General features: G+C 40.1%; 1 protein-coding gene across 1 annotated transcript in view; it reads right to left on the bottom strand.

The window, feature by feature from the left end:
- The window catches only part of CDK5RAP2 (CDK5 regulatory subunit associated protein 2), a 71,198-nt gene that overhangs the window by 5,326 nt on the left and 40,351 nt on the right, over positions 1–25,521 (bottom strand). The window contains exons 22-36 of the mRNA XM_050319750.1: positions 24,263–24,725; positions 21,518–21,782; positions 20,531–20,647; positions 17,896–18,493; positions 15,765–15,997; positions 13,560–13,608; positions 12,650–12,825; positions 11,389–11,514; positions 6,716–6,832; positions 6,257–6,446; positions 5,930–6,051; positions 4,306–4,554; positions 3,344–3,433; positions 2,807–3,066; positions 390–536 (exon numbers count right to left, since the gene is read on the bottom strand). Of these exons, the coding sequence (XP_050175707.1) occupies positions 390–536; positions 2,807–3,066; positions 3,344–3,433; positions 4,306–4,554; positions 5,930–6,051; positions 6,257–6,446; positions 6,716–6,832; positions 11,389–11,514; positions 12,650–12,825; positions 13,560–13,608; positions 15,765–15,997; positions 17,896–18,493; positions 20,531–20,647; positions 21,518–21,782; positions 24,263–24,725 (3,202 nt within the window). The remainder of the gene's footprint in view (positions 1–389; positions 537–2,806; positions 3,067–3,343; positions 3,434–4,305; positions 4,555–5,929; positions 6,052–6,256; positions 6,447–6,715; positions 6,833–11,388; positions 11,515–12,649; positions 12,826–13,559; positions 13,609–15,764; positions 15,998–17,895; positions 18,494–20,530; positions 20,648–21,517; positions 21,783–24,262; positions 24,726–25,521) is intronic.

The raw sequence follows: 25,521 nt of genomic DNA on the forward strand, positions 1-25,521 counted from the left end.
TTGGCATCAACAACATTTTGTAGCTGAGATTACATCGAAGTTGCTGATGTTTCTGTTCTTACTGGGATACACATAATCAAAATGAATTTGGATCAAATAACAGGGAGTCCAAACCTTTTCTTGCAGAAGTGGAACATTTGCCACCTGCCTGGGTTTCCTGAATATCCTGTAACAGGGTTGCACATGACATCTTGAATATAAAGTATGTTGTAAATTAACACCTGGGCACACAATATGACCAGGACAGGAACCAGCACACACTGGGCATCCTGGGTTCATGATTTTCAAAACATTTTCCCAAAGGACACATTTGTAACTGGTCCATCTTCCTTGACACATGCACAAAAAACCCCTCAAACCCAACAAATTCCAATGAAACCCAGCAGTACCTGAGTGCCCTGAGCAGTACCATGTGCAGCTTTCAGGGGAAGGGAAACTCTCCAGAGAAGCTTCAGCAAACGTGCAGCCTCTTCTAAAATCTGCTGCACTGTGTGGGTATTTGTGGAAAAGCCATGCAGGGATGCCTGGGATGGTACCTGTATCACAGGGGTAGAGACATGTTATATTTTATACTTAAACCATTATGGAAATGTAATCTTAATGAATGGATTTAATCCAGTGGGTGTGATTTCATATTTAAGATAATGTACACAGCCATTGTTTGCCATAAAAACTAATTTGTTAGTTAACAAAAGCTGATGAATTATGCATTATCTGAGAATTTCAGGGAGGGAGGGGATTCATCCTAATCAATAACCATGATTAACAATAGATTATATTTACTAGATTTGCTTTGCCACATGGTAACACTTGGCAACTCTCTTCTTTCTCCATTTGCATTTCATGTCATGTTATTTGAAAGTCAATGATTACAGACATCAATTTAAGCAATATAGATGTTTCTTCCTTAGCAGACCCTTTAAACTGTTCCATTTAATGCTAAAATAACCATCAGGACACACATAAAATGTTTTCCTTTGCTGACAGATGAGAAAACCAAATTGAAGAAATTGCATAAATGTGAAATAAAGGAGGGAAAGAATATGAGGAGAGCAAATGAATTACCAAAGCAGTGGTGCTACAGGAGGGGGAAGGGTAATGAAAGAAAAGCATTTGCAGTTCCTATCCCATGCAGGATATAATCTGAATATTTATTTAGCATTGTTATCTAACTAGAATCCTCCTGTCACATAAAACATCCCATTTGCTAAGTAGTCTGAAAATTCAGTGATGTAAAGCTTGATAGGAAACTGCAAATTGTGAAACTTACTGCTTTTATCTTTACACCAACAAAACAAGTTAAAAACTTAGAGAGATTACTTTTCCAGTCATTATCAGTATGTTAACTAGGTCATTTGGAAATATATGATACTTCAGAGAGTCTTAACTGTCATTCAGCCATCATTTTCCTGGGTGAGCACACATGTGATACCACAAAAAGAATTTCAGAATTGTTGAAGACTGCACCTTCAATAGCTTCACTAATTATAACTGCAAAAAATAAGTAGCACAAATTTATCCCAGCAGTTAAGACCTTCTGGTTTTTAAAGAGCAGAAGGAATGGTTTTTACAGCGTTTATATTATCATAAAATCATAGGGGTGAAAGGACCTTCATTAGTCACTTAGTTTCCTTTCCCACTCCAAGGCAGGAAAAGCATTACATGGAATTTTTCAAATACTGGTATAATCATTCTTAAAATTGCCTCCAGTAAGTGTCTCTGAGCACCCTCCATGCCAGTGGTTCATTATTTTTACCACTGGTCGTTGTTTTCAGTGCCCATTCCAAGCCTTTCCTGTTGGGGTTTAAGTTTCTTAGTTCTTTTTTAGATGCTGCAGACATGTACAGATTGTTCCTTCCCTTTAACTGAAGCTTGAAGGCAAATTTATCTTTTCAATCCACCCCAAATATGCCATCATTAACTGTGTCCAGGAATTAAAAATATTACATAAGAAAAAATGAGCAGAAGTAAACACTAACTAGCTCTCCTGATTCTAGAGGAAAAGGACTGACATTATTCAAGACAACACAAGCATTTTATTGGTTTAAACATCATTATGTTTAAGATTACAGCAAGAGCACCACGACTTGCTATCACAGGATGCAGAAAGGATGACACACTGTGTTCCAGAAGACAATATTTGATCATTAATAAGATATTCCAGTTTCTGGGTAGCCACTGATATTGCCAAAATGCTCAACTGATACCAAGAAGTGAAAAATATTAAAAAGCTTCCCTGAATAGGAATGTAATATGAAACAACCCTCATTAGCATGCATCAGTCATTAATGTGCAGTTACAACCTGGTGTTACTAAAGGGCTGAATTCAACTAAATGTGGAACTGTATCAGCTCTATATCCCATTTCTTTTAATTGCCTCATATTTCCTGCATTTGTCTCAAACCTTCATTACAAGAAAAATCTCAGTTATTTTTATCCTTAGATTATTTTTACACACCCCTACTTTAAGCCCTCTTTAAAGCATTTTAGACTTTTACCTGGGGTTTTCTGTTGTTGCTTTCATTTGGCTTTTTTTGTCATTTCCAGAGTGACAAACACCACTTCTCACATAAAAGCACGCAGCTTTACCTCATTTCAAGTTGCAAGTAAAACTAAGATTGCTTAAAGCCCCAGAATTAACTAATTTACCTGTAGCATCATTAACTCAGAATCACAAATAAGTGCCTGCATCCAGATGAGGCTTGGACTGTGAAGGCTGAGGTGTCCTGAGTTATTCAGTGCCTGCTGCACAATTAACCTGGTTCTTCTATAAATTCACCCTCCTTTAGCAGCTTTCTCTGCTTACCTTGACTCCAGGCTCCTGCAGCTTCGTACCAGTGATGTCTCTCAGGGAAATATCCATTTCTGCCAGGACCTGCTGCCCCTCTGTGATCTGTTTCCTCAGGGCCTCGTAGTCCTCGATCAGCCCGAGCACGTGGCGCCCGTTTTTGTCGGCCCACACCCCGTGGCCGGGCACCAGGCGAGGGGTGCACGTGGTGCTGGAGCAGGAGGTGCTGCTGCAGTGGGAGGCACTGTCTGCATCATCCTTAGGGGCTGGGAGGGTACCTGGGGCAGAAAAATAGTGACATTCTTTTATCCTTACATGCAGAACTGATTTACACTAAATTTCCCTCGAACAGCAAGTCTGAGGGACTGAGAGTTACAAAATCACAGAATATTCTGAGCTGGGAGGGACCCACAAGGATCTTCAAAGTCCAGCTCTTAAGTGAATAGCTCATATAGGGTTGAACCCACAACCTTGGCATCATTATTAGCAGCAGGCTCTGACCAGCTGAGCTCATCTCAAGGTCACAGCACACATTTAGAACACATTTGGATGTACCTGTTTTCCCCAGTGAAATGCAGTGTCCACTCCTCTGCTTCTGCTGCTCACAAATGTTTCTGCTGGCAGCAGGGCATTTGCAAAGGTTTTCTACATATAAAGAGGGAGAAGGAAAACTCTTATCAGTAGATTTTTACATCCATTAAAAAAACTTCCCAACTCTCCTTTTGCTCCTTTTATTGCTGATGCTGCACTTGGGCTCAGGAAGCAGGGAAGCACAGCCATGTATCTTCCAGTATTTTTCTACTGTTATATTTAAGCATCTATCCAAAGTTCTAGATATCTCCCAAAATAGTAAAGAAACTAAAACACCTCCTGATGAGCATATTTTAATTAACAAATGTAAGCTTCCCATTAATTCCACAAGAAGTGTGACACTCTCCACAGTACCAGACTAAAGACCTTCCAAATTCCCTAAGCACCTATGAGTAAAGACAGCAACCTAAAAACCTAATAAATTCAGCTGTTCACATTCCAAGGAGTTTTTCTGGTCCATGTGGCTGTATGCTGGATATATGGAAAGCTGTTACCGTTCAGAGCAGCAAGGAAGAAGATTCTCATGCCCTCTGCATCCCACGTACATTTATATTGGAACAATAACCTGAGTGTAAACATCACATTTTCCCTGATTTGCTAAAACAGCATCACTTAACAGTGATTGAAATAAAGGTAAAATATTCCTCAAGGGCAAAAAGGGGACAACTGATTTATCCAGAGCCCATTTAGTGCACTTATTGATCATTCTTGGGTAATACACACTCACCCTTAGCAAACACTACAGAGCTCTGGAGTGAAAAAAGAACCCCCAGGTAAGCAAAAATTTCACTTCACACCCTCTGCACGAACAGCTCTACCAGGAAGGGGATTTGAGTGCAGCTGATGTTGTATAAGGCTTTTAGAGCACCTTTAAAGAGCAAAGGCACAGGTTCTACAGCACAACAAAAGCACATTCAGCACAGTACCATTCACTCCTGCACAGTGCTGAGATCCTGGCTTGAAAAGACAGTTGATATTAACAGCTGACACTGATGCCACTTCCTCTCTCTTTCCTTTTGAGAGCTGTTCCTCTAATTTTTCATGCAAGGACTTGTTGGTCTCGATGCTCCTTTCCAGTTGCACCCGCAGACTCTGTATTTCAGTCAACAGCTCGTGTAAGTCAAGGGGATTATTCTGATCTTTTCTGAATTCCTCTGAGGCATCACATCTGGGATCTGAGACAATTCCAAAAGAAACACTTAAACACCTTTAACAGTTAAAGAATATTAGCCACTAGAACACTCAGCGAGTAAGTTATAGCAGTGTTATCCTCAATATTAAGAATTAAATACAAACAGCATTAAGATAAACAAAAAAGCACATCTTAATTGCCCCTGCCCTGGAAAGATTTAGAGAGCTGAAAATTATTTTTCACTTCGTCCATTAAAGCTTCTAAGTCTCATGCCAAAAGCTAAAAAATGTGACGAAAACAGAATGAAGAGGATTTACAAAATTTGAAGCTCAGTAATGCACAGTCTGGGGAAAGAAAAACGAATGGGTAATCTCTGAATACAGAGGAGGGACGAAGTAGAATTGGGAGTTTAATTTTATACACAGAAGAAAAAACATTGTAGTGATCACCTGGCAACCAGAGGAACAAATGTGAACCTGAAAAAAGCAAGGGCTGTGTTTGCCTTTTCACAGAAAGAGATCAGCACACAAACAATTCCATGTATTCTTTCCTGCTGAAATCAGGGTGATCAGGGTGTTCTCCAGACAGTGGGAAGGGGCTGAGCTACATGAAGAGGGTGCTGCTACTCCCTAATGGCATCACCAGTTCCACAAGGAGAATCACTCCCACCCCGAGCCAACTTTGGCTTAAAGCCTTGTGCCAACAGGGCTCTTCTGCTGCAGCCAGGCAGGAAATCCAGTGGCAGCAGGGCATTTTAGAGTAGCAGGGAGAAAAAAATCATCTTTTACAAGAACTTCCAGTAAGGAATTTGCTGGATCTGGTAAGGGGAATGCAGCAATGAGCAGCATTCCACTCTTTTACCTCACCACACCAACAGCTACGTGGTGGCACAGCTTCCTTACAAGGGGTAGGAAGAACTCAGGTGAGCTCCAGTCCTCCTCTCACCTTTAGTGTCATCAAAGTGGACTGGAAATTATTAAACAGCTCGTTCAGAAAGCAGAGCCAGCACTTCTCCCAGCCCCAGGGAGAAGCCACACCCTCACCTTCAGCCAAGAGAAAGCACAAGCTACCTGAACAAGCATGACCTGTGAGGATGCAGCAGCAGGTATTTAGATGACAAGTCAATACCTAAGATTCCCATGCAGTTTATCCAGCCTGAGCCACTAAATCTTCAATTCTTGCTTTTAGTTTAGCTAAAAGATAAAGGAAACTTGGGGTGTGTGCAGTCAACATCTCAAACAGCCTGGCAGTGACACCAAGTAAAGAGCAGCACCTGATCAGCAAGTTGTCAGTTCTCTCTGCACAGCAGACAAGCAGAAGCACAGAAACAGTGACCCAGCCCTGCTGTCCTTTGACAAGATCATATTCAGAGGGAATGGTTGCAAGGGCAAAGGGAAGAGGCAATTGTTCACTTATACCTGTCCTCTTCCTTCTTGCTTCTTCCAGCTTTTCATACACCTTGATCTCCGTCCGCAGTGACTGCAGTAACTTCTCATTCTCAGAGATCTGATGCTGCTTTACATTAATTTCTGTTTGCAACCTGTTAAGTCCCAATAAACAGCTGAGTTAAATTATCTTTTTTTCCAAAATCCAAAATCCATTCCTCATTCCCTCCATCATTCTTCCCTTGCCTTTTGAATACATTCTGCTCCTCATTAATGTTAACGGCTATGGCTAAACACGTGCTTGTCACATTGACAATCTTCTTCTCTAAATGGCTGTTTAAATGTGGACAGAATCAATACCTGTTTAATTCATTACGACTGCTGTAAATTTGACATGTCAGGTATCTGATTTCATCTTCCTTTTGGCAAACTTGTTTTTGCAACTTTTCATTTTCCTTCTTGATGCACTCATGATCCTCCTGAAGATGCTCAATGATTGCACTCTTTTTAGAAAGGGATTCTCTTAACTTTTCATTTTCCTTTTGTTTATCTGAAACAAGAAGAAACACAAGGTATCTGTAACGCCCACACTAAAGCTATGGTTTTTAACTAAATCAGCTTTTTCAGAGACTATCAGAAAATAACAGCTGCTACTCTATTACTGTTAATCCCAGCTTGAATGCTTATGGTTGAGCATGGAATTTCAGGGGTGGGGAGAATGGTTAAGTCAGTTTAATGAGTAGAATGTGACTATTTTGTTGTTTTCTGATCTGGGAAGAGTTGCAGGCTACTCCTGTAGAGCACAGTTCACGTTTTTACCTCTGGATCCTTTTGCTAACATTGCATTCAGAACTTGATTTTGCTTCCTCAGGAAATGTATTTCAGAAGTCAGGGAATTATGCTGCTCTGAGCCATGGATAAAAATGTTTGCAGAACCTATAAATATATACATAAAAGATGATTTATGAGTCATCCCTAGGTCATTAAAGATTAAACTTTCCAGACAAGAACAATTTAAAAAATTGCAGAAAAACATGTTATGAAAGCTATTTCTCCACTATATATTTTGAAGGTTATCACTACAGGCTAAAAGGCAGCTCAGGTTAATGCCAAGTAATCCAAAGCCCTGAGCATCACAAATATCTCTCATTGCTGGGCAACCATTACCAAAATTGCAGAATTATCCCCAGCAGTCTTTACCTATCAGTTAATATCCCAACAGGACAAAATGCAGGAGTATTTTGTGACATTTCTATGATTTGAAAACTGTTGGGGGGTTTACCATATATTTTAGTCTTGCTCTGCTCATGCTCCATTGTATTTAGTGAGAGAACAACTAGATTCTACCAACTAATCCACAGGGATTAATGCAGAAGGAACATAAATAGTCTGCTAATAGATCTGTTACCACACAGCCAAGAATCACTGTCTTTGCCTCTGATTACGAACTGAAAACACATTTATGACCACAGGGATGAAGATTCATCCCTCTTAAATTTGTGCATCTAAAACTCAGATAACTGAGCCCGTCTTGATGAACCATCAGCAGCCACAGGGAGGAACAGGCCCCTCCAGAGAGCAGCTCACCCCGAGCATCCCCTCCACAGCTCTCTGTGGGTCAGAGCCCTGTTCTCCAAGAGCTGCACTTCTCTCCAGTGCCTCCATGAGAAGCTTTGGATAACCAGCACAGATTTAGATGTCTACATTTCAGAAACATAAGGGTGATGAATCCTACTCTGAAGATCTTACTGTGTTAGTCATATGAATATAAGTGCTAAATCCTGTATCCAGTCAAATTCCAGCCCAGGCACTCCTTGTAATGTACTGTATTTATGTTACTCATTCCCCAAGTGCACTGTTAAAGAACAGCCTGGAAAGTGCCACATTCCACTCTCAAGGTGCTGCCTCGGAAATGCAAGTCAAGGAATTGTTATTGCCCTTTACAGCCTTCTCATAGTCAGTAAAACACTTCAGGACCCACTGGAATTAAAAGTATTTTTCATTTGATTGGTTATCCCAGTATCTCCTGAGATAACTACAACAGTGTCAAGTATTTGGTTAATAGAGAAATAACCAGCTGGCAAAAAAAATTAGCTGAATGTATGAGGAGGATGCCTTTCAGCTCTGGCAGTTCAATTCAATTTGATGCGCTGCACTTCCTCTGAGTAATCTCATTTTATTGTAATCCCAATTGAAGCTTTTACCCACTACCTAACTGGGATGTAGTGTGCCATGATATGCACCTCTTGTCACTGCTGAAAGACTCAAAGGCTCCAGAAGCCTGGCACTAATGGCATTTCACTATCTATATGTTAAAGAGTTGAGGCAGCTATGTGAACTCAAAAGGCTTTTTCCCTTTCAGACTTTAACAAAGCAATTCAAGTTGAAGTGGCGAGGCTTGATGGTCTCATCTTGATTCTAATTTAATTTATTGCCCATCACCCAGCTTTATCCTATTTGAAAAGTTATGCTATCACAGTTCCACTGAAAGGCTTTAGAATATAACTAGTAGTTATCTTACATAATAAGGGATAATGCAGAGCCAGTGGTAATAGGGACACAATCCTGCAATTTGACCCACTATTGAGACTACTACTTCTGTGCAGAGCCCTGCTGACATCAATTACACTCTCCACACAGGCAAAGGTCCATCTAACCAGAGGAAAGTGGAGCATCAGGGCCCACAATTGCAATACACTTGAGTTCTCATTCTGTTTTGTGCTGAAAAAGCGAGTGCTAAGGAAGCATACCTTGAAGGTTTCAAAGGAAACACTGACTGAAAGAAAGGCACTATTGAAAATCACAGCAAAGAGGAAGAAAATATTCATTCCCAGGTAAAGCAAAATAAAGGCATCGAAAGCTGAAGAGAAGTCTGAGTAGATACAGTCACCTATGGGTTAAAAAAGCAAAGAAACCCCTATTTTAATGTTAACTGCCATTAATAACATTTGAAACCTGGGAAACTCAAAATTAAACCTTTGATTTTATTTTGAAGCCTAACATTTGAAATGATTGAAGCAATTATTTTAGTTCCAGTTGCACTGCAAACCTCAGCTCTACAGGAACGATGTAGTCATTACCAGCACTTGAGTCATTTATAGAATACTGGAAGCCCAGAGGCATTTAAATACTTAGAGAATCTAAATATTAAAAATAACATGGCAAAAATAGTGGGCAGATGTGTGTATGTACATCCATATAATATTTATTAGACAAGAATAAATCTATGCAATAACTTTAGTTGAACAAATGATTCAATATCATGAATTTAACAGGCTCTCATCAAAAATTAAGTATGTTACAACTTGGCTTTGTGTTTTAAAGGAAAACAAGCTAAGGATATTAAGTTAAAAGTAAAAATATTGAATTCATAGAATTACAGAGTGGTTTGAGTGGGAAGAGACCTTAAAACTCATCTCAGTCCAATCCCCTGCCAGTGGGCAGGGACACCTTCCACTAGCCCAGGTTGCTCCAAGTCCCATCCAACCTGGCCTTGGACACTTCCAGGGATGGGGCAGCCACAGCTTCTCTGGACAACCTGTGCCAGGGCCTGCCCAACCCTCACAGGGAAGAATGTTATTCCTAATATCCCACCTAAACCTACCACCCTTCAGCTTAAGGCCATTCCCCTCACCCTATCATCCCATGCCCTCAGGAATCTGCCTCAACTTCACTTGTAAACTTCTTTTTACATCTAAAGTCAAAGTAATCTCATCTATTAGGAAAAAAAGGAGCATCATTATTAGAAGAGAGCACAGGCTTATCTGATCTCATGAAACAGATCTTCAGTAAAGAGAGAAACAAGGACTGAAAGTACATAGTAACAAAAAGGAGCTGTTCTAACAGGTATGTGTTTTTTTCCTTTACTTTTCCAAATTTTTCCTCTATGCATTGGTAGATGTGCTAAGGCAACAAGAAGACAGATGGAAGGCATAAGACAGTTTATAAAGAAAATATACTTTCACTGCATTAATGGATGCCCTTGCCAGAATCTTTATGAAGCTGTAAAAGAGTTGGAAGTGTTTCAGTGTGGTTATTTCACGAGCACAGAATGCCTTTCCAGCAGTGTAAATACTTCATGGATGAAATGGATGCTTTTTATCCACCTTTCCATCACTGTAAATTATCCCTGAAAGCAAACTGCCATGTGCAGGTTGCCTCCATTTAAACAACAACAGAAATGGATCACGGGGTGATGTAAAACATAATGAATCTAACGTCAGTACTAGTGAAACTGAGGAAAAGGAAAGTATGTCTGTATTTATTACCTGCTTTCAGTTGGAGTAATATTGCATATTAATCAATTGTCCTGTGGGGGGAATGTGGGAGAGTGAGAGCAAAGTGCAGGGAAGTACAGGTATGGGGTGCTTCAAAGGTGCTCCAAAAGCATCCTAAGTGAAAGCTGGTTGCCTCCTTGTGAAAAGTTTTAAATCCAGCCCAGAGCTTGGCTTTCAGAGATGCTGAACACCAGCAACAGAGAGCACTGACTCCCAATTTGCATAACTATTCTTAGCATTTTTCATCCGCTGCTTTATATTAGAGTTTGGAATGAAAACCAACTCCGTGTTAAAATTTCCATCAGCTGCTGTCAGGTATTTCTCATTAAAACCTCACGGTGGCATTTTGTCCAGGACACATTTATGCCACCAATCAACTCCAATGACAAGCTGACACGGCCCAGGCTCTGTCTTACAGGCATTCTGTCCCTGTGTGTAAACACAAGCTGCCTTTAGAGCAGTCAGAAAATTCCAGAGAAGGCATCTCCACTTGGCAGTGGTGCTGTGCTGGCTGCCCCAGGTGTACATGGGATAGGAGCAGGAAAGCTAATTCCCAAAAATTCCTACTTTGGATCAATAGCAGTGATGTAATTTAGAGCAAAGCATCTCCTTCTCTATTCAGACTGAAAAATTCATACTGAAATGATGTTGATAAAATGGGCTTCCCCTCCTGCAACTGTCCCTGGCTGGACATGGCTGGGAAGTGAAAGAGGACATCCTAAAATACAAGAACACTGAAATAATAATCGATCACCCAAAGGCACAAAAACAAAAAAGGAAAAAAATCAGGCTGTTTGCTGGTAACAGAACCAGGAGGGTCTTTCAATTCTCTGTATGAAACTCAACTGCAGCACCATCAAATGTTATAAAACTGACTGTTCTCTGAGCAATCTGTGCAAGTGCAGGTTTGAGGCTCTGTGGTGCTCGTGTACCCCACAAAAGATTTGTGCTTTGGTACTGGGTACACTTCCAGCACTGGACTCCAGGAAAAGGCACATCAGATCTGCATTTATGCCAGTCCACAGGCAGTGTGGGGAACCTGTGTCTGCTGAGAAGCTCAAAATGCAGCAGGACTCAGAGAAAGGCACATCATTTTAAGGGGTGGGGTTATTAAAAAAAAAAAAAAAAATCACACAAAACATTTCCAGCAGCATTTGATCTCTCAGGCTCTCATCAGAAAAGGTAGATTTCACTTCTCATGAAATAAATTCTTACCTTGATCTAGTTCCTTGTCTGTCACTTGTCTCTCAAGCTGCTTCCTCAGTCTCTCATTAGTTTTTATGGAGTATTCTAAACGCTGTCTCAGGATTCTAATTTCTTGAAGATGCTCCATTAATAACTCTAAATAAAGCAGGAGACCTCTTCTTATTTAGAGCAAATTACTGTATTCTTTTATACTATGTACTCCTGCCAAATCTAATGGCTGTTAATACTAAAAGATGATACAAAGCTGTTAAATATGGCAGATATTAAATATCTGACTCCACAACAGTCTTTTTTTCGTACAGTGCTCAAGCCATGAATTCAGTGGCAACTCCTACTCTACATTTTAACTTAAGCAATATCCCAGTTTTAAGGCTCTTCAAATTTCTTCTTCCTACAAAACTGGAGTAGATAACAATTTTATCTAGTTAAACATTCCCTGTACTGAGAAATGAATTCAAATTCTGCAATGCAGCTCCACATTCTGGCTCCACGCACCAATCATATACATTTTCCCTTACAACAACAGGAAGCTCCCAGAGTAACTCAGACAGAAATTTGACTTTGACTTACACAATGCATACCATAATAAATAAATCTGTTGAATCAAGTTTCATTACTGTACCTTTTCCTTCTTGCTTTGCCATTCTACCATTTTTCTTCCATTGGCTGCAAGTTTCAGCTTTACTCAGGAGCTGATCTGTTCTACCTGTCACTGTCTGATTTGTCAGTTTATCCATGTCACACACTCCTGGTTTACTCTGCAATATTTCTCCCTGAGCAGTCGGTGCCAGCTCAGACATTAAATTTTCATCGCTGCCGATAAAGTACTGCAAGCATCACTCGTGCTTAGTGAAACTATCCAGGTCAAACATGACACCGCTTATTAATTATGCAGCACTTAACAATCCTCCAGGAAACACAACACTGGCTTTCACAAAATTAGAAAATCTCTCTTTTTCAACGTAATAATCTCTTGACAATTGTCTATTTCCCCCCTATAACTTGTCTATTTAAGGCCCGTCTGGAGCGCTGTAAAAGCTGAGAGTCTAAAACAACAAAGACACAAATGATCAGGGTTTGCCTCAAACAGGAGGCAGTTCAGATCCTTGCCATCTCTGTGTGCCTTATCACTGGAATTTGCAATGATTATGCAAGGAACTGGAAAGCTGAAGCAGACAAACATTCTTCATTATTTCTTAATTAGTTCCCCTGTGTGTTATTCATCAGCTTTTCCCAATATCCAGCGAATCTTCAGTGGGAAAAACATTACCTGGGGGGAACTTGCTCGGCGCTGTGCTGTGCTGGCCTTCCAAGTCACGCCTGTGCTCGGGTGAGCCAAGGGGAGACTTCTCTGACAAATCAAAGTCAGACAAGCTCTGAAGAGCAGATGGCACAGGGGACTCATCCTGCAGCTGCTGGTACATCGTGGCGTTCTTCTCGTTATCCCTTCCGCGCCAAACAAAACGGTTTTAAAATATAAGCACTGGTTTATGACTTTGGAAGCACAGACAGCGGGCTTGGTGTCAAATTCGCAGGTAAAGCAAGTGAATTTATGCAGGACATGACAAACCACTACACATCAGAGGTTGTATCAAGACAAATTCAGAGCTCACTGAAGTCAGCAGGAATAATCATTGGACCTCCAGCCTACTTTGTATTTTCCAGCACCAGGTATTCACCTTCGTGTTCTGGGGACCTCAAGCTGCCTTGAACAGGCACCTGAGGGTTTCTGTAGCACAGAAGAATCCCAGGCTGGCATAAAACCAACATATGCAGCACAACACCACCTGCTCTCTTCACCTTCAGCAGAAGGGGACTGTGAGAATGAACTCAGCTGTGCTGCAACTTCAGTGATCTGAGCCAGCCCAAGGTCACAGAGAGCTCCCTGTCCCTCCTGGCAACCAGGATAATGTGTGAACATCCACCACAGTGGATCATGGCATGTGTTTTGTTTGTTCATCACTGGAGCAATCCTGGTAGCATGATGCTTCTTTTTCAGTATCTCAGATTTTTGTGAGGAGTTAGGGTTAGTTTGTTTTCGATGGATATTTTATTAACAAATTGAATATTAATAAGCAAAGCCTTGCCAAAAAGCAAAACGGGGGAAGTTGTGCTACAAAACATCCTTATCAACTTAAGAAGCAACCACATTTTTGCTAAACATTCAGTTGCACTCTTACCTTTGAGCTAATTCATAAAGTATAGTAACTTCTGTACCTATTGATTCTCCTGCAAAGCAAAAACAGCTGATTAAAAACATATACTGAGAATTACAACTTTTTTTCCCCTCCATCTTACTCTATATAAATATAGAATGGTAAATTAATGAGAAATTAGAGAAGTCAACAAATACACACTGTGTATTAGTGTCAAATGCTATACACGAGTAAAACTATTTATAGCTTAGCAACAAAGCAGTATCTTGCTCTGGAGCTCAAAAAAAAAAAATTAGGGATCACAGGTGCCAGATTTTACAGCCTTGGTGTTTTAGTTAGCATACAGATGTGAAATAATTGTGCTGTGGGCAAAAGGATTAAGGGTAAATGCTTCAATAAAAAAATACATATATAAAATTATATAAAAACAATTCTGTTGCACTTGGACTTTGTCCACCCAGAGTCATGTTAACCAGTAATTCTTAATAAAGGGGCACACACAGGAGTTTGCCTGCAATATTCTCTGTGAAATTATGTGTGAGCACAAGCACAATTTAGTGCAAGAGACCTGGACTCAGCCACTAATTTGAATAAGGAAACTAGAGTTTCGTGGTGTCACCTTGGCTCCCCAGATTTTAAAATTTTTGTGCAATTAAGCAGAAGTGGCAGGGAGGAGCTGCACAGGTGAAATTTCAGGGGAATGAACTGAAGGTCAGGATGGAAATGCAGAGACAGACGGTTGTTTATGCTGCTTCTTTACAGTCAATTCTTAGTACACTGGATGTTCTTTACAACCCTACAAACATCATTTTGTTTTAATGTGTGATTCAATGCAACACCATTGTGTTAGATATATTGAATTGTCTCGGTTGTCAGTGACTTTTCATAGTATATAGGATACCATCTGTTGGCTTAAAGGCATTTAATGTTTATTCACTACAGACTTCTCATTTGTAATGCAAGGATTCTCTGCAGCCACCGAAATCGTTGAATACACTCAGTCTTTTATCACCCTGCTATGACACACGGGCTGTAATACCTTTTTCTCATATACAGCTGCTTTATATGAGCAATCAAAACTGCAACATGCTGCTGAGATCTTTAATGAAAGGCAGAGCACAGATCATGGTATGGCTGGGCCCTGAATGGGGCTGAACAAAATCATCTTCCAGAGCCAATTCCAGGAGGATGTGGGGGTCAGGGTCCCTATTTCAGGTGCCTCAAGTGTTTTGCTGAAGATGTAATTCCTGCAGCTGACACCTGTGGAAGTATTGCTGGTTGTCTGGGTCAGCATCAGCAAGAGCAACACTTGCAATGCCAGGAAAAGGTTTTTCTTGCTGAATTTCTCACGATAAAATCCCTTTTCCATCACTTTCCTGCTAACCTTCTTTAAACCACAGACTGAAGGCAATATGCAGTATATAATCTTCCTTCAGGTGACCAATGTCAATTGTGCTGCTCATTTTCCCACACATGGTTGCATTTTAGCTCTCTCTTATGAAGGACAGTGTGCATTTCCTAAACAACCAGACTATTGGCAGCAAGATAGAGGTCCCTTAGGAAAATCACAAATAATTTAGCTGGGAAAAGACCTCTTAGACCATTGAGTCCAACTGTTCACCCAGCACTGCTAAGCCCAGCACTAACCCACGTCCCTAGGTGCCTTCAACAGAGTCAGTTTGGCTGTTTCCTGAAACAGGAAATCCTGAAACTGCTTGTACTAAAACTTTTATCAAACTAAATATAACCACTACGTTTTGGATAGTTAAAATATGCTTGTGTTAAGATAAACAACTCCAAACAGCAGGAGTCAATAAAGAGTACAACCACGAAAGTAAGATCCAGTCATGGAGTAATGGCCATAAACCAAAACCCAAGAAGTTCCACCTCAACATGGGGAAGAAATTTCCATTAAAGGTGGCAGAGCTCTGGAACAGCTGCCCAGGGAGGATGTGGAGTCTCCCTCTCTGGAGATATTCCAAACCCACCTGGTGTGCCTGCGTCACCTGCTCCAGGTGACCCTGCCTTGCCAGGGGGTTGGACTGGATGACCTCCAAAGCTCCCTAATTAGTCTGTGATTCTTGCTGGAGCATAAAAATTTCACCTTCCAAGACACCCCTCCCCTATAAATCATTTTAAAGCAACTCTCCCACTAAAACCACGATAAAATCCTTCCCATTCCCAGAGCACGAATACGTGTGACAATAACCACAAAACACCCCTGCTTACCATAGAGGAATTTCATTTCCAGCTTCTCAAACAACAGGACACTTTGATTCAGCTGCTCACGGAAGCCTTCAGCAACATAATAATCAACATCACTGGCCTGAAGCAGCTCCTCAAAGGCTTTAACCAGACTTGTCAGGTGCTGATGGTAAGTGACACAGCCACAGCGGATCTCTTTAATTTGCTGGCATTGAAAGGAGAGTTCTCGAGCTTGGGAATGAACTAATGAATCATATCTGAGAAAACGAAATTATCTGTAAGGCAATTTGCTGACCATAAGCGACACTTAAATATAAATAAAAAGCGAATTAAACTTATATTCCTAAGCTATAATTTTACGCGACTCGATTTGCTTTTAAAAGGCTTTTACAGCCGTAATGAGGGATGTGTTGTCTCTGAGTGCTGAGTTTGGTATTTATGGGCATAACTTGTGGGGTATTCTCCATCACTAAACTGCTTCATTTATAAAGTGGGCCAAAACTAAGGGAATGACTCGATGGTCTGCTTGGAAAGAGCCCGGCTGGCAGCAAAGGTGCCAAATTAAGGTAAAGAAGAGTGAATCCATGAGAAGGAGTTTTAAGAACACACATATTTTTCCTGACTGGATGGTGTGGGGTTTTTTCCAGGATGGGTTTTTTGATGCTCTGTGGGTTTATTTCTTAATTCATTATAGAAGAACAGAGCTGTCCCTTCTGAAATTTTATGTATTTCCCTGCAAAAGCACAATAATGGACTTTCTGAACGGATGGTTTCACCCAGTCTGAAAATTCTGCACATCTCTGCATGTTTCTTATCAGAGACATGACCATGACAACCACTGTTGTGTCCAAACTCCTGTACTTCACAAACCAGGATATAAATTTCAACTCAACTGAATTTATTTATTGAGCTCACACTTGCAAATGTAGACATTCCCTTTATACAGCCACTGTCTGTACCACAGGTAGAGTTCTTTGTACAGAATCATACATTAGTGGAGAGAAAAATAGAGAGGATTTGAAAAGATGCAGGGAATCAAACAAAAACTATAATGGTCTGGGTTGTTACAGAATTTTTGTTGTCACTTTTATATAAAATAATTAATTTTGTGACTCATGATGTTGTCCAAGACAGTGGCCATAAAAAACTTCACAGTGACCCATACTGTCTCATTCCTCAATTTAGAGTCAGATCTTCCTTTGTGAAATGGATGAGGTATATTTTCAAGGTATGTAAATTTATATGGGCTATGAAACACAACTGTATTTTACAACAGTAAGAGTCAAGAGATACAATAGTCCGTGTTGGTGTCTCCAAATATTTCTCCTCAAGCATTAGGAAGAAAGCCACCAGGCTGAATCCCTTTCTTTGTTATGCTTCCTGGCATTCTGCAGGCCCTCAGGACAATAAAAATATTAAAAAGGACAAAAGGGGGGTGGATGTTTAAAAAGGTTCACTCTTATGAGCCCCCATTCTATGGCTGTGATCTGTACAAACATAGCCAAAATGCTGCCCCCAGTCTTACCATACAAAAAGCAAGACTGATACTTTCCAGCCTCCCATAAAATGACTTTCCAGCTTATGAGCTTATGCTGTAAAATTTCATTCATTAATTTCTATATATATCTCCCCTTTCACAGGAAGGCATCACAGCACTTCAGCTGCAAAACAAATGGGAACTAGAGCGGAAATGTCTTATTTTACACACGAAGTCTGGTCCCAGGAACAGAAGGGCCAGCGTGGATGTGCCAGCCAACTGCCCACGGAAACGTTTCTGCCTTAAATGGGATGTTCCATTTCCTTGCACTTGTCACCCGAAAAAACCCTGAGTGATGGAAAACTGTGACACTTGGATTACAGAGCTCAGCCCGTCTCACAGGTAACCTGAGATGTGGCTGCTCAAGGGAGGGTGTCTTGCAAAGAGAGTTGTGGGCCTGAGGTGTGGGTAGAGACAAAGGTGTGTGGCACAGCACAGTTACACATGAGCTTATCAGGAGCAGTTCTGTTGTAGAGGAATATTGTTTTGTACTTCAAGGGGTCTTTTAACTAAGTATTTCGGTTTATTTATGGTGATATTGGTGAAATTTAGCCTTCATGTTACCTTCCTATTGCTGTTTTACAAAATAGAACCTGAAACAGCAACAGCTTTACTCACTTGGATGGTGATGTTTCCCCCAGCTTGTTCTGAAGGTGATACATTTCATCAAGATGCACATTTTCAACTTGCTCTTTTTCTAGTTCTGCCTCATCTTCCAACAGTACTTCCTTAAGGTTTTGTGCTGCCCACGTATCAGGTGCTCTTGAAGACTCTGAATTCCTGTTTTCAGCGTGGATCTCATAATCCATCTGATGGACACCAGAGAATGTTCTGATTTCTTGCTTAGCTTTATGTGACACTTGTGCTCCAGACCCTTCCACAGGCACGGCTGCGTCACTCACAGCTCCATTAGGAGAACCACTGAGCAGAAGACAGTCAGAGCTCTGCAACTGAAACAGGAACGTTTTGTACTTCTCAAGCTCAGACTTCATATGCTTAATTCTTTGTTTCAGTTCTTCGACATCATCTGTGGCTTCACAGCCATCGAGTGCATCTGTACTTGTTACACTCAATTTGCAGGAGCGCGGGCGCTGGGAACCCCAACGTGCAGGGGCTGAGTCCATGTCCTCGTGTTCCATGGGATGAAACTCCTCATCCATCTCTTTTAATGAACTCTGAATATTCCCATTGCTAATGTCATGATGATTTTGCATGCCTGAAAAACAGGAGGCTTGAGAGTGAATATGAATATTTCTTTATCTGACACTCTGTTCTCAACAGCACCAGAATGAATTCATTTAATTCTACAATAGCAAAATAAAAATGCAGATAATTACAAGCTATACAATATTAGTTTGGGACTTTTGACCTCTTTCTTTGATTTGTCCATTAATTCAATAATTCAACCCCTTATCATCTTTCAAATAAACAATACTCAAAATACACCCACTTTCTTTTCCCAAATGATTGGAAATTCCTTTTGCCATATGCTGTCCTGAATCAGACACCAGTGAGGCCCAGACTTTTCTAGTCACAAAGATATAACCTCAAAAATGAGGCCCTGAGATTTCAAAGGAGACTCTGACTTTAGACGGTTCTTCCTAAAGCTTCTAATTAAATATTCCTCTTCTCCTCACTCCAAAAATCTATACAAATCCAATTGGAGTATAAAGTCAGTGGAATTTAAAAAACACTATCAACAAAATAGTAAAATTTGAAGAAGGGGCTTTAATAACTTCTTTTTAAAAGGTTGATCTAAACAAAATCCATTAAAGTGTTTGGTGCTAAAGGTTTTACTGGCACACATTTGACATGCACATCACATTCCTCTGGTGACTTTGCCACTCCTAAGTAATGCAGTCACCCCAGATTCAGCCCAATAAAAGTCATATATTCCTACATATAATCCATGTTTATACTTGTGTGTATGTTGAGGGCTGTATGTGTAAGTAGCTAGCAAAACGATTATTTTCTAGTTACCAGTAAATTAAATTTTGCTCTTCTATTAGTTCTGCAAAAGATCACTATGAATTAGAACTTCCCTTTTGGGAGTCACTCATTGATCTTTCAGAGGCCTTAATACTTTCAGATTGGTTTCCATGGAGAATTTGAATGCCCAGGTTCAAGCTTTAAATCAGCACAAAATCTCAGGGGGAGCAGCTCTATATGAAGGCCCAAGTCAAGTTCAAGCACAAGAGAACAAAAACAAATATAACATAAAAGGTGGAATAAAACAAAGCTGTGATAGGGGGATATCAACACTGCTGTGGTTGCCCCATCCCTGGAAGAGTTCAAGGCCAGGTTGGACAGGGCTTGGAGCAACCTGGGATAGTGGAAGGTGTCCCTGTCCATGGCAGGGGGTTGGAACAGGATAATCTTTAATGTCCCCTCCAACCTAAGCTATTCTGTGTCTCTGAACACTTCATTCATCAGTTTCTCCTCCTTCCCTACCAGTTGGTTGCTGCAGTAACACAGATGTCAAAAAACCCAAATAGTTGGTGAACTCTTAAACTCTGAAATCCTGATTCCATGTAAAAATTCCAGATAATAAAAACAGATAAAATAATAAAACCAGACATTAAGGAAGAAACATTTCAGATTAGAGCACTGGCTGGAGTTTTAATGCCCTTTAATTATTAAGCTCTCTGTGCATATATGGCCACACATGCAGCACAACCCTGCATGCCAAAGGATCACAGATTTGACCATATCCTCTCTCTACGGTGTTAATCAGGTTATTCAAGCTCTCCCAAAAAAGACTAATGGATGATGCAGAAACATGGAACACACAGTATTAAGCCTGTTTATATTTTCATTAAACGATTCCACTGGGTTTCAACCTAATTGAATGCCTTCAAATAATTCAGATAAGCAAAATTCTATCGTTCAGTTGCTTCATTCCAATAGTTCAGAACTAGATGCAGAAGCAATAAGTAACAAACATTTAATTCAGAGGAGAGTTCAGAAGTGAGGACATTAGCAACAGAGATCAGAGTCAGGCATACAACTCATTATTTTTACTGGAAACCAGACTCATAAATCCCTGTGGCCCTTCTGAAAGCACAACCCTGAAAGACCAGCTTGGATCCTTGGAGCAATTAATCCATACTAGCTAAGAAAACGAGATTTAAAACCCACAAATAATGGCAAGGGAGATGATTACCTGCAGCAATTTACAATTTTATACAACTCAGAAAAAATTAGAGTTTTAAAATTTCCTTTTTTCTTATACTCCACCATGTAAATTCTTTACCTTGATAGTTTTGCTGATTTTTGTCCGTCACATCCTCATTCTTGTGCTCTGTACCTGGATCAACACCTTCCAACTCCACCTGGATTTCACTATTATCCAGTTTGAGCAACAAGTCAACTGGAGAGCAGTGGGGGAAAGTAAAACACAATTCAGTAAGTGACTGACAAAAATTAAATTGGGACAGTTAAAAGAAACAAAACCAAAAACCAACCAACCAAAGCACAAAACAAAAACCAAAAACAACCCCACCTCACAAATATTTACAATAAATTGCACCATATCTGTCCCTTTCCACAACACCATTATTAACAACAAAGTCTCTGCAAACTCCGTGTTTGACAGTGGTTCACTCACCATTTGACTGAATCTTATTTCTCATACTGACACTCCCTCCCCTATCCTTCACATCTCTACCCAGTTTTTAATCTAACTGCTAAGTGCATTTTTGTTTTTTTACCACTCCAGATCTTTCTCTAATACCCATTGCTCTTTGTCTTACAATTTATCATAGTTTACTGCTCCTGATACTTTGTCAACAGCAGAGTTTAGATTAACCCACCACACTGGAAAAAGACACAGATTACTTGATTGATCAGTGGAATATTGGAAAAACTTAATTATGCAGCATAAACAAATATTTTTTACTCTCTTATCTCCATTACTGACAGTTTTCATTAAATTTGGCATCCTATAAAAGAAATTTTTCATGTACCTAAACACCGACATATATGTGTGTACATGTGGAACTCTGTGCATCTGTCATTTATTACGGATTTTATGCCATGTGTACACAGCCCTTTCCATTCCATAAAAAGCTGGTTTACATTTTAGTGGCAAAGAGGAAAAAAAGGGTGTTTTTCAAGATCTGTACATATTTGTCTGCTCAAGAAACTCATAAGCTTAAGCAGCACTGTAGATATATAAAGATGATCAGGGTTTAAGCCACTATTCCAAGCAGCACAATCACCACATCTGCTCGTTATTTACCTCTCCCTGACGTGCTTCCCTGGGCAGGCTCTTCCCCAAGGTTTTCAGCTCCAGACTCATCCAATGAGTCTCCATTAGCCTGTGCCTGAAATGGTTTGGTTTGGGCTTCACAAGCTTTCAGACCTTCACAGGGTGTCCTGGTACAACACTGCGGTTCTGACCCCCATTTCTGCATCCAGGAGTTCAAAGGCACATTTCCTAAGGGTCTGGAGGATTTTAAGAGCACAGGCAGACGGGATTTCTTGGGCAGGGAAGAACAGCCAGCCTGAAAAAGCCATGGAATATAATGGGGAGTTGTAGCTCACACGTAACAGTCAAGTATAGGAACTATAAGGAAACATTTCATAGAAAAACAAAATTTTTCCTGAAAGATCAGTCAGCTGTCACCTTAGTTTTGAAAATAAGTTCGCATTGCCCTTGGCTACATGAAAAACAAACATTCAGAGAGGCTCAGGAACCAACAAAGCAAATCCAGCAGTGACCAGTAAAGGCTTTTAACCATCAGGACTGTTAGTTCTGAGTTTCTGGATGCCTTAGGAAAATAGTTTCTCACCCAAACTGACCTCTCTAACTGCTACTTCCTACTGTCATTTATATCATAAATGCCTGCCAGCCCAGTAACTTAAAACCTTTAAGTTAACTTTAAACCCTGTTCCCCTTAAAACACTTTTTTTTTTCCAGTTGAGGATCCTCCTCATTTTTTACAAACTTCTGAGCTTATTTTCCTTTCTTCCTTTTGTCTCCACCTAACAGCCCCTATTTCCATAACTCTGAGAAAATCAACCCAGCTTTGCATCAGCCACAGGGGACATTTATTCTGCCACAGAAAAATTCTTCATGAACAAACCCAGCTTCTTCACCCATACAGTCTATAAACTGCTTCTGCTGGATTCCCAATTCCTACTGCAACAGACATTCTGTTATTGGAGTTGGGAGAAGTTACATTTCTTAAGTCACCACAATTTAGCCTCTCAGCTTTTGGAAACTCTGCATAAAACAAATGTTCCCCGTTTAAACAACAGAGCACAAAGTAGTGCTATCTCCAAAAACATAAAAGCATTCTGTGTGTTGATGAGAGTTATGGAATTGTGTCCAATAATAATAATAAAAATCAATAATGGCATGCTCAGATAGATTTAGTTTATATTTTTGCTGTTCATTTGCTCTACCAGTGTCCTGAGTCCCCTAATTTCTTTCACCACCCAATGTATTCTGAAATACCTTTCCACATCCACTTCTAGGCAATTACAGTCTTTACACAATTTAAAATAATAAAAAGCAAGTTCCATTTTCCTAATGCCATACTCAATCCCTTTTTGTACATATGTGAATACAATATCATCCATAGCCTGAAATATAAATCCAGAACTTCCTGTTAACTAAACTGCATTAATAACCACAAACCATTCCCAGCTGTCTCAGGGCTGTGGCACAGACACATATGTCACCCAGATTACCCAAAGGCCAATTCAGCTGGCTACATCAAATTATTTATAAAAGCCATTCCAGACCTAAAGACACACTGCATTTTTTCCAAACAAGAAAGCTTTTAAAGCAACTGATTCAGGGGTTGTACTGAGGTTGCAACTGATTAAACTAGAGAGGAATCAGAAGAGTGTCTTGAAACTCAGGGAAAACAGGAACTTGGAAAAAAGAGAAGTGCAGAAACAATTATAGAATGATTTGGGTTGGAAGGGACCTTAAAGATCATCTTGTTCCACCCCCTGCCATGGGCAGGGACACCTTCCACTAGCCCAGATCGCTCCAAGCCCCGTCCAACCTGGCCTTGGACACTTCCAGGGGCAACCACAGCTTCGGAAAAATTAATCCAAAAGGAACAAGCCACAGTAAAAACGAACAGTTCCTAATTGCTGCCTCACAGAAATCTCTTGATCACTAAAGTCATGGAAACCACTCTTTGCAGAAGGTGCTACAACATTCCCCATTAGCAGTGCACAAAATCAAAAGCAACGCTCCCCTTTGTCTGCGCCGCAGGAGCCGAGATCTTCAAAGAGTTTTCAACTTCACTTCTATCACTGCTACTGAAACAATACACAGGGACTCTTTAGCAGACACTGTTTTCCCACCTCTTTGTTTGGGATCACAGGCTGCCTGCAGACAGAAGGCTTGAAAACTCAGGTTCTGTCTGTGCTGACAGAACAGATTTCTGTGCTCTCAGGCTCCAAACCAACTCCCCAAACTGCCCCCCAGTTTCACAGCGCACCACTGGCCACGCTTCTCTAAATGCAAGGCACGATGATTAGACGTTAAATGAAGATGTAAAATTCAGACTGGAGTTCGTGGAAGTCGACCCCTGACTCCTCACCAGCCTGCTCTCAGACACGGCACGAGTCTGGAATTTTCTAGAACACATTTGCCATTTAGCCTTAATCAGCGAGTTCCCTCTGCTCAGGCTCTGCAGGCTGTGCCCATCTCTGCAGGAACACAAGGCAGTGTAGAATGAGGCCATTAAGCTATAAACTCTTTTTTTTCCAAAAGCTGTAATATTTACTAGTATCTGGTCCCGGTGAGGATTGAAATTCAATTAATTAACGTTCTGAAGCAGGCTGAAGTATGTGATGAAAAGCTCTGAACATTAAGAACAATTATCGAAAATATATTTGGCTTACATCTCTTTTCCTAATATTAAAAATTACACAAAAGCAAGATTTAATATTAGAAATGAAACATATTTTTCCCTTTTATATATCTATTCCCCAAGTAGCAGAACGAGAATAAACTTACTTCATTTGTTCTTGTAAAAAAAAGTCTTTCATGCTGTTCACCCTTCTTATACACATTTTCTTGCTGATGTTCTCTTTCTGCATTTAATCTTGAATAGTTTGACTTTTCTTCTGAGGCTCCTTTTTTGCCTTCATGTTTGAATCTCATGACATTACTCTCTAAAGTCATTGTTTGTGTAGCTGCATCTTTCAATTCCACTTTCAACAACTGAATATCCTTATTAATCTGTGGCACTGCATCAGGATAAAGCTTCTCTTTCCCATCAAAAGTTGATTTCAATTCTACTTGCTGCTTTAAGAATTTAGTGACCTGCTTGAAATGTTTGAGTTCAGCTCTTAGTTGAATAATCATTTGCTTAAGATCTTTTTCATCCTTTTTCTCTATATCTTCACTTGAACATTCTTCCTCAGTCGTGTTCAGATGATCTAACAGTTCATTTACAATTTTCATTTGTTCTTGTCTGCTGCACTCAGGAAAGAGGAAAGAAAAGCCATGAATTTAGATTTTTATTTAAGCAAACAAAAATACCTTCTAAGAAACTCTTCTGCTGTGTCCTGACACATCTAAAATTCCCAGGAGATTCTGTTTTACTCACTAATGAATTACTAACAAAAAAACAGAGGTTTTGAAACCTTTTCACAACTCAAATTCTATCATAAATTATCTCATCAGTGCTTTTCTCCTATTTGTGGTCATATATGCTCTACTGTCCCTCTCCCACTTTATGAACTGACACTAAACCTCTGGTAACTAAACTGATTGCTTATGTAATAAAGAAATATAAAAAATACGAATGGATTTTCAAAAAAGTTCACTCTCTACCTTAAAATATTAATTTATACCAAAACCACGGGAGACTCTAGATCATGGAATCATAGAATATCCTGTACTGGAAGGGACCCACAAGGATCATCAAAGTCCAACTCCTTGGCCCTCATGCTGAGTTTTTCTAAAAATCTATCCCTTCATGTATTTTTAATGTAAAAGGGAAGATGGAAACTGAGAAAGCAGCCAAAAGCCTGCAAAACCAGCTCACTGCAGACCACCAAACTGCCCCATGGATAACTAGTGGTTCATGGAGAACAGTTTGGAAAGTGATGTTTAAGAGAAACTGAAGCCAAATAAGAGGTATTTCAAGCACAAGCAAGCTCTTGAATTCTACAGACAATTTTGTGTGTCCAATAGAGAGTTGTTTGTGCCATGAAACATATAAAGCAGCATTTTGAACAACTGCATTTGTATAGTTTAGCATTTGAAGT

Source organism: Myiozetetes cayanensis, unplaced genomic scaffold (assembly GCF_022539395.1).
Source record: "Myiozetetes cayanensis isolate MyiCay16 unplaced genomic scaffold, myiCay2020 scf23, whole genome shotgun sequence".
Lineage (NCBI taxonomy): Eukaryota > Metazoa > Chordata > Aves > Passeriformes > Tyrannidae > Myiozetetes > Myiozetetes cayanensis.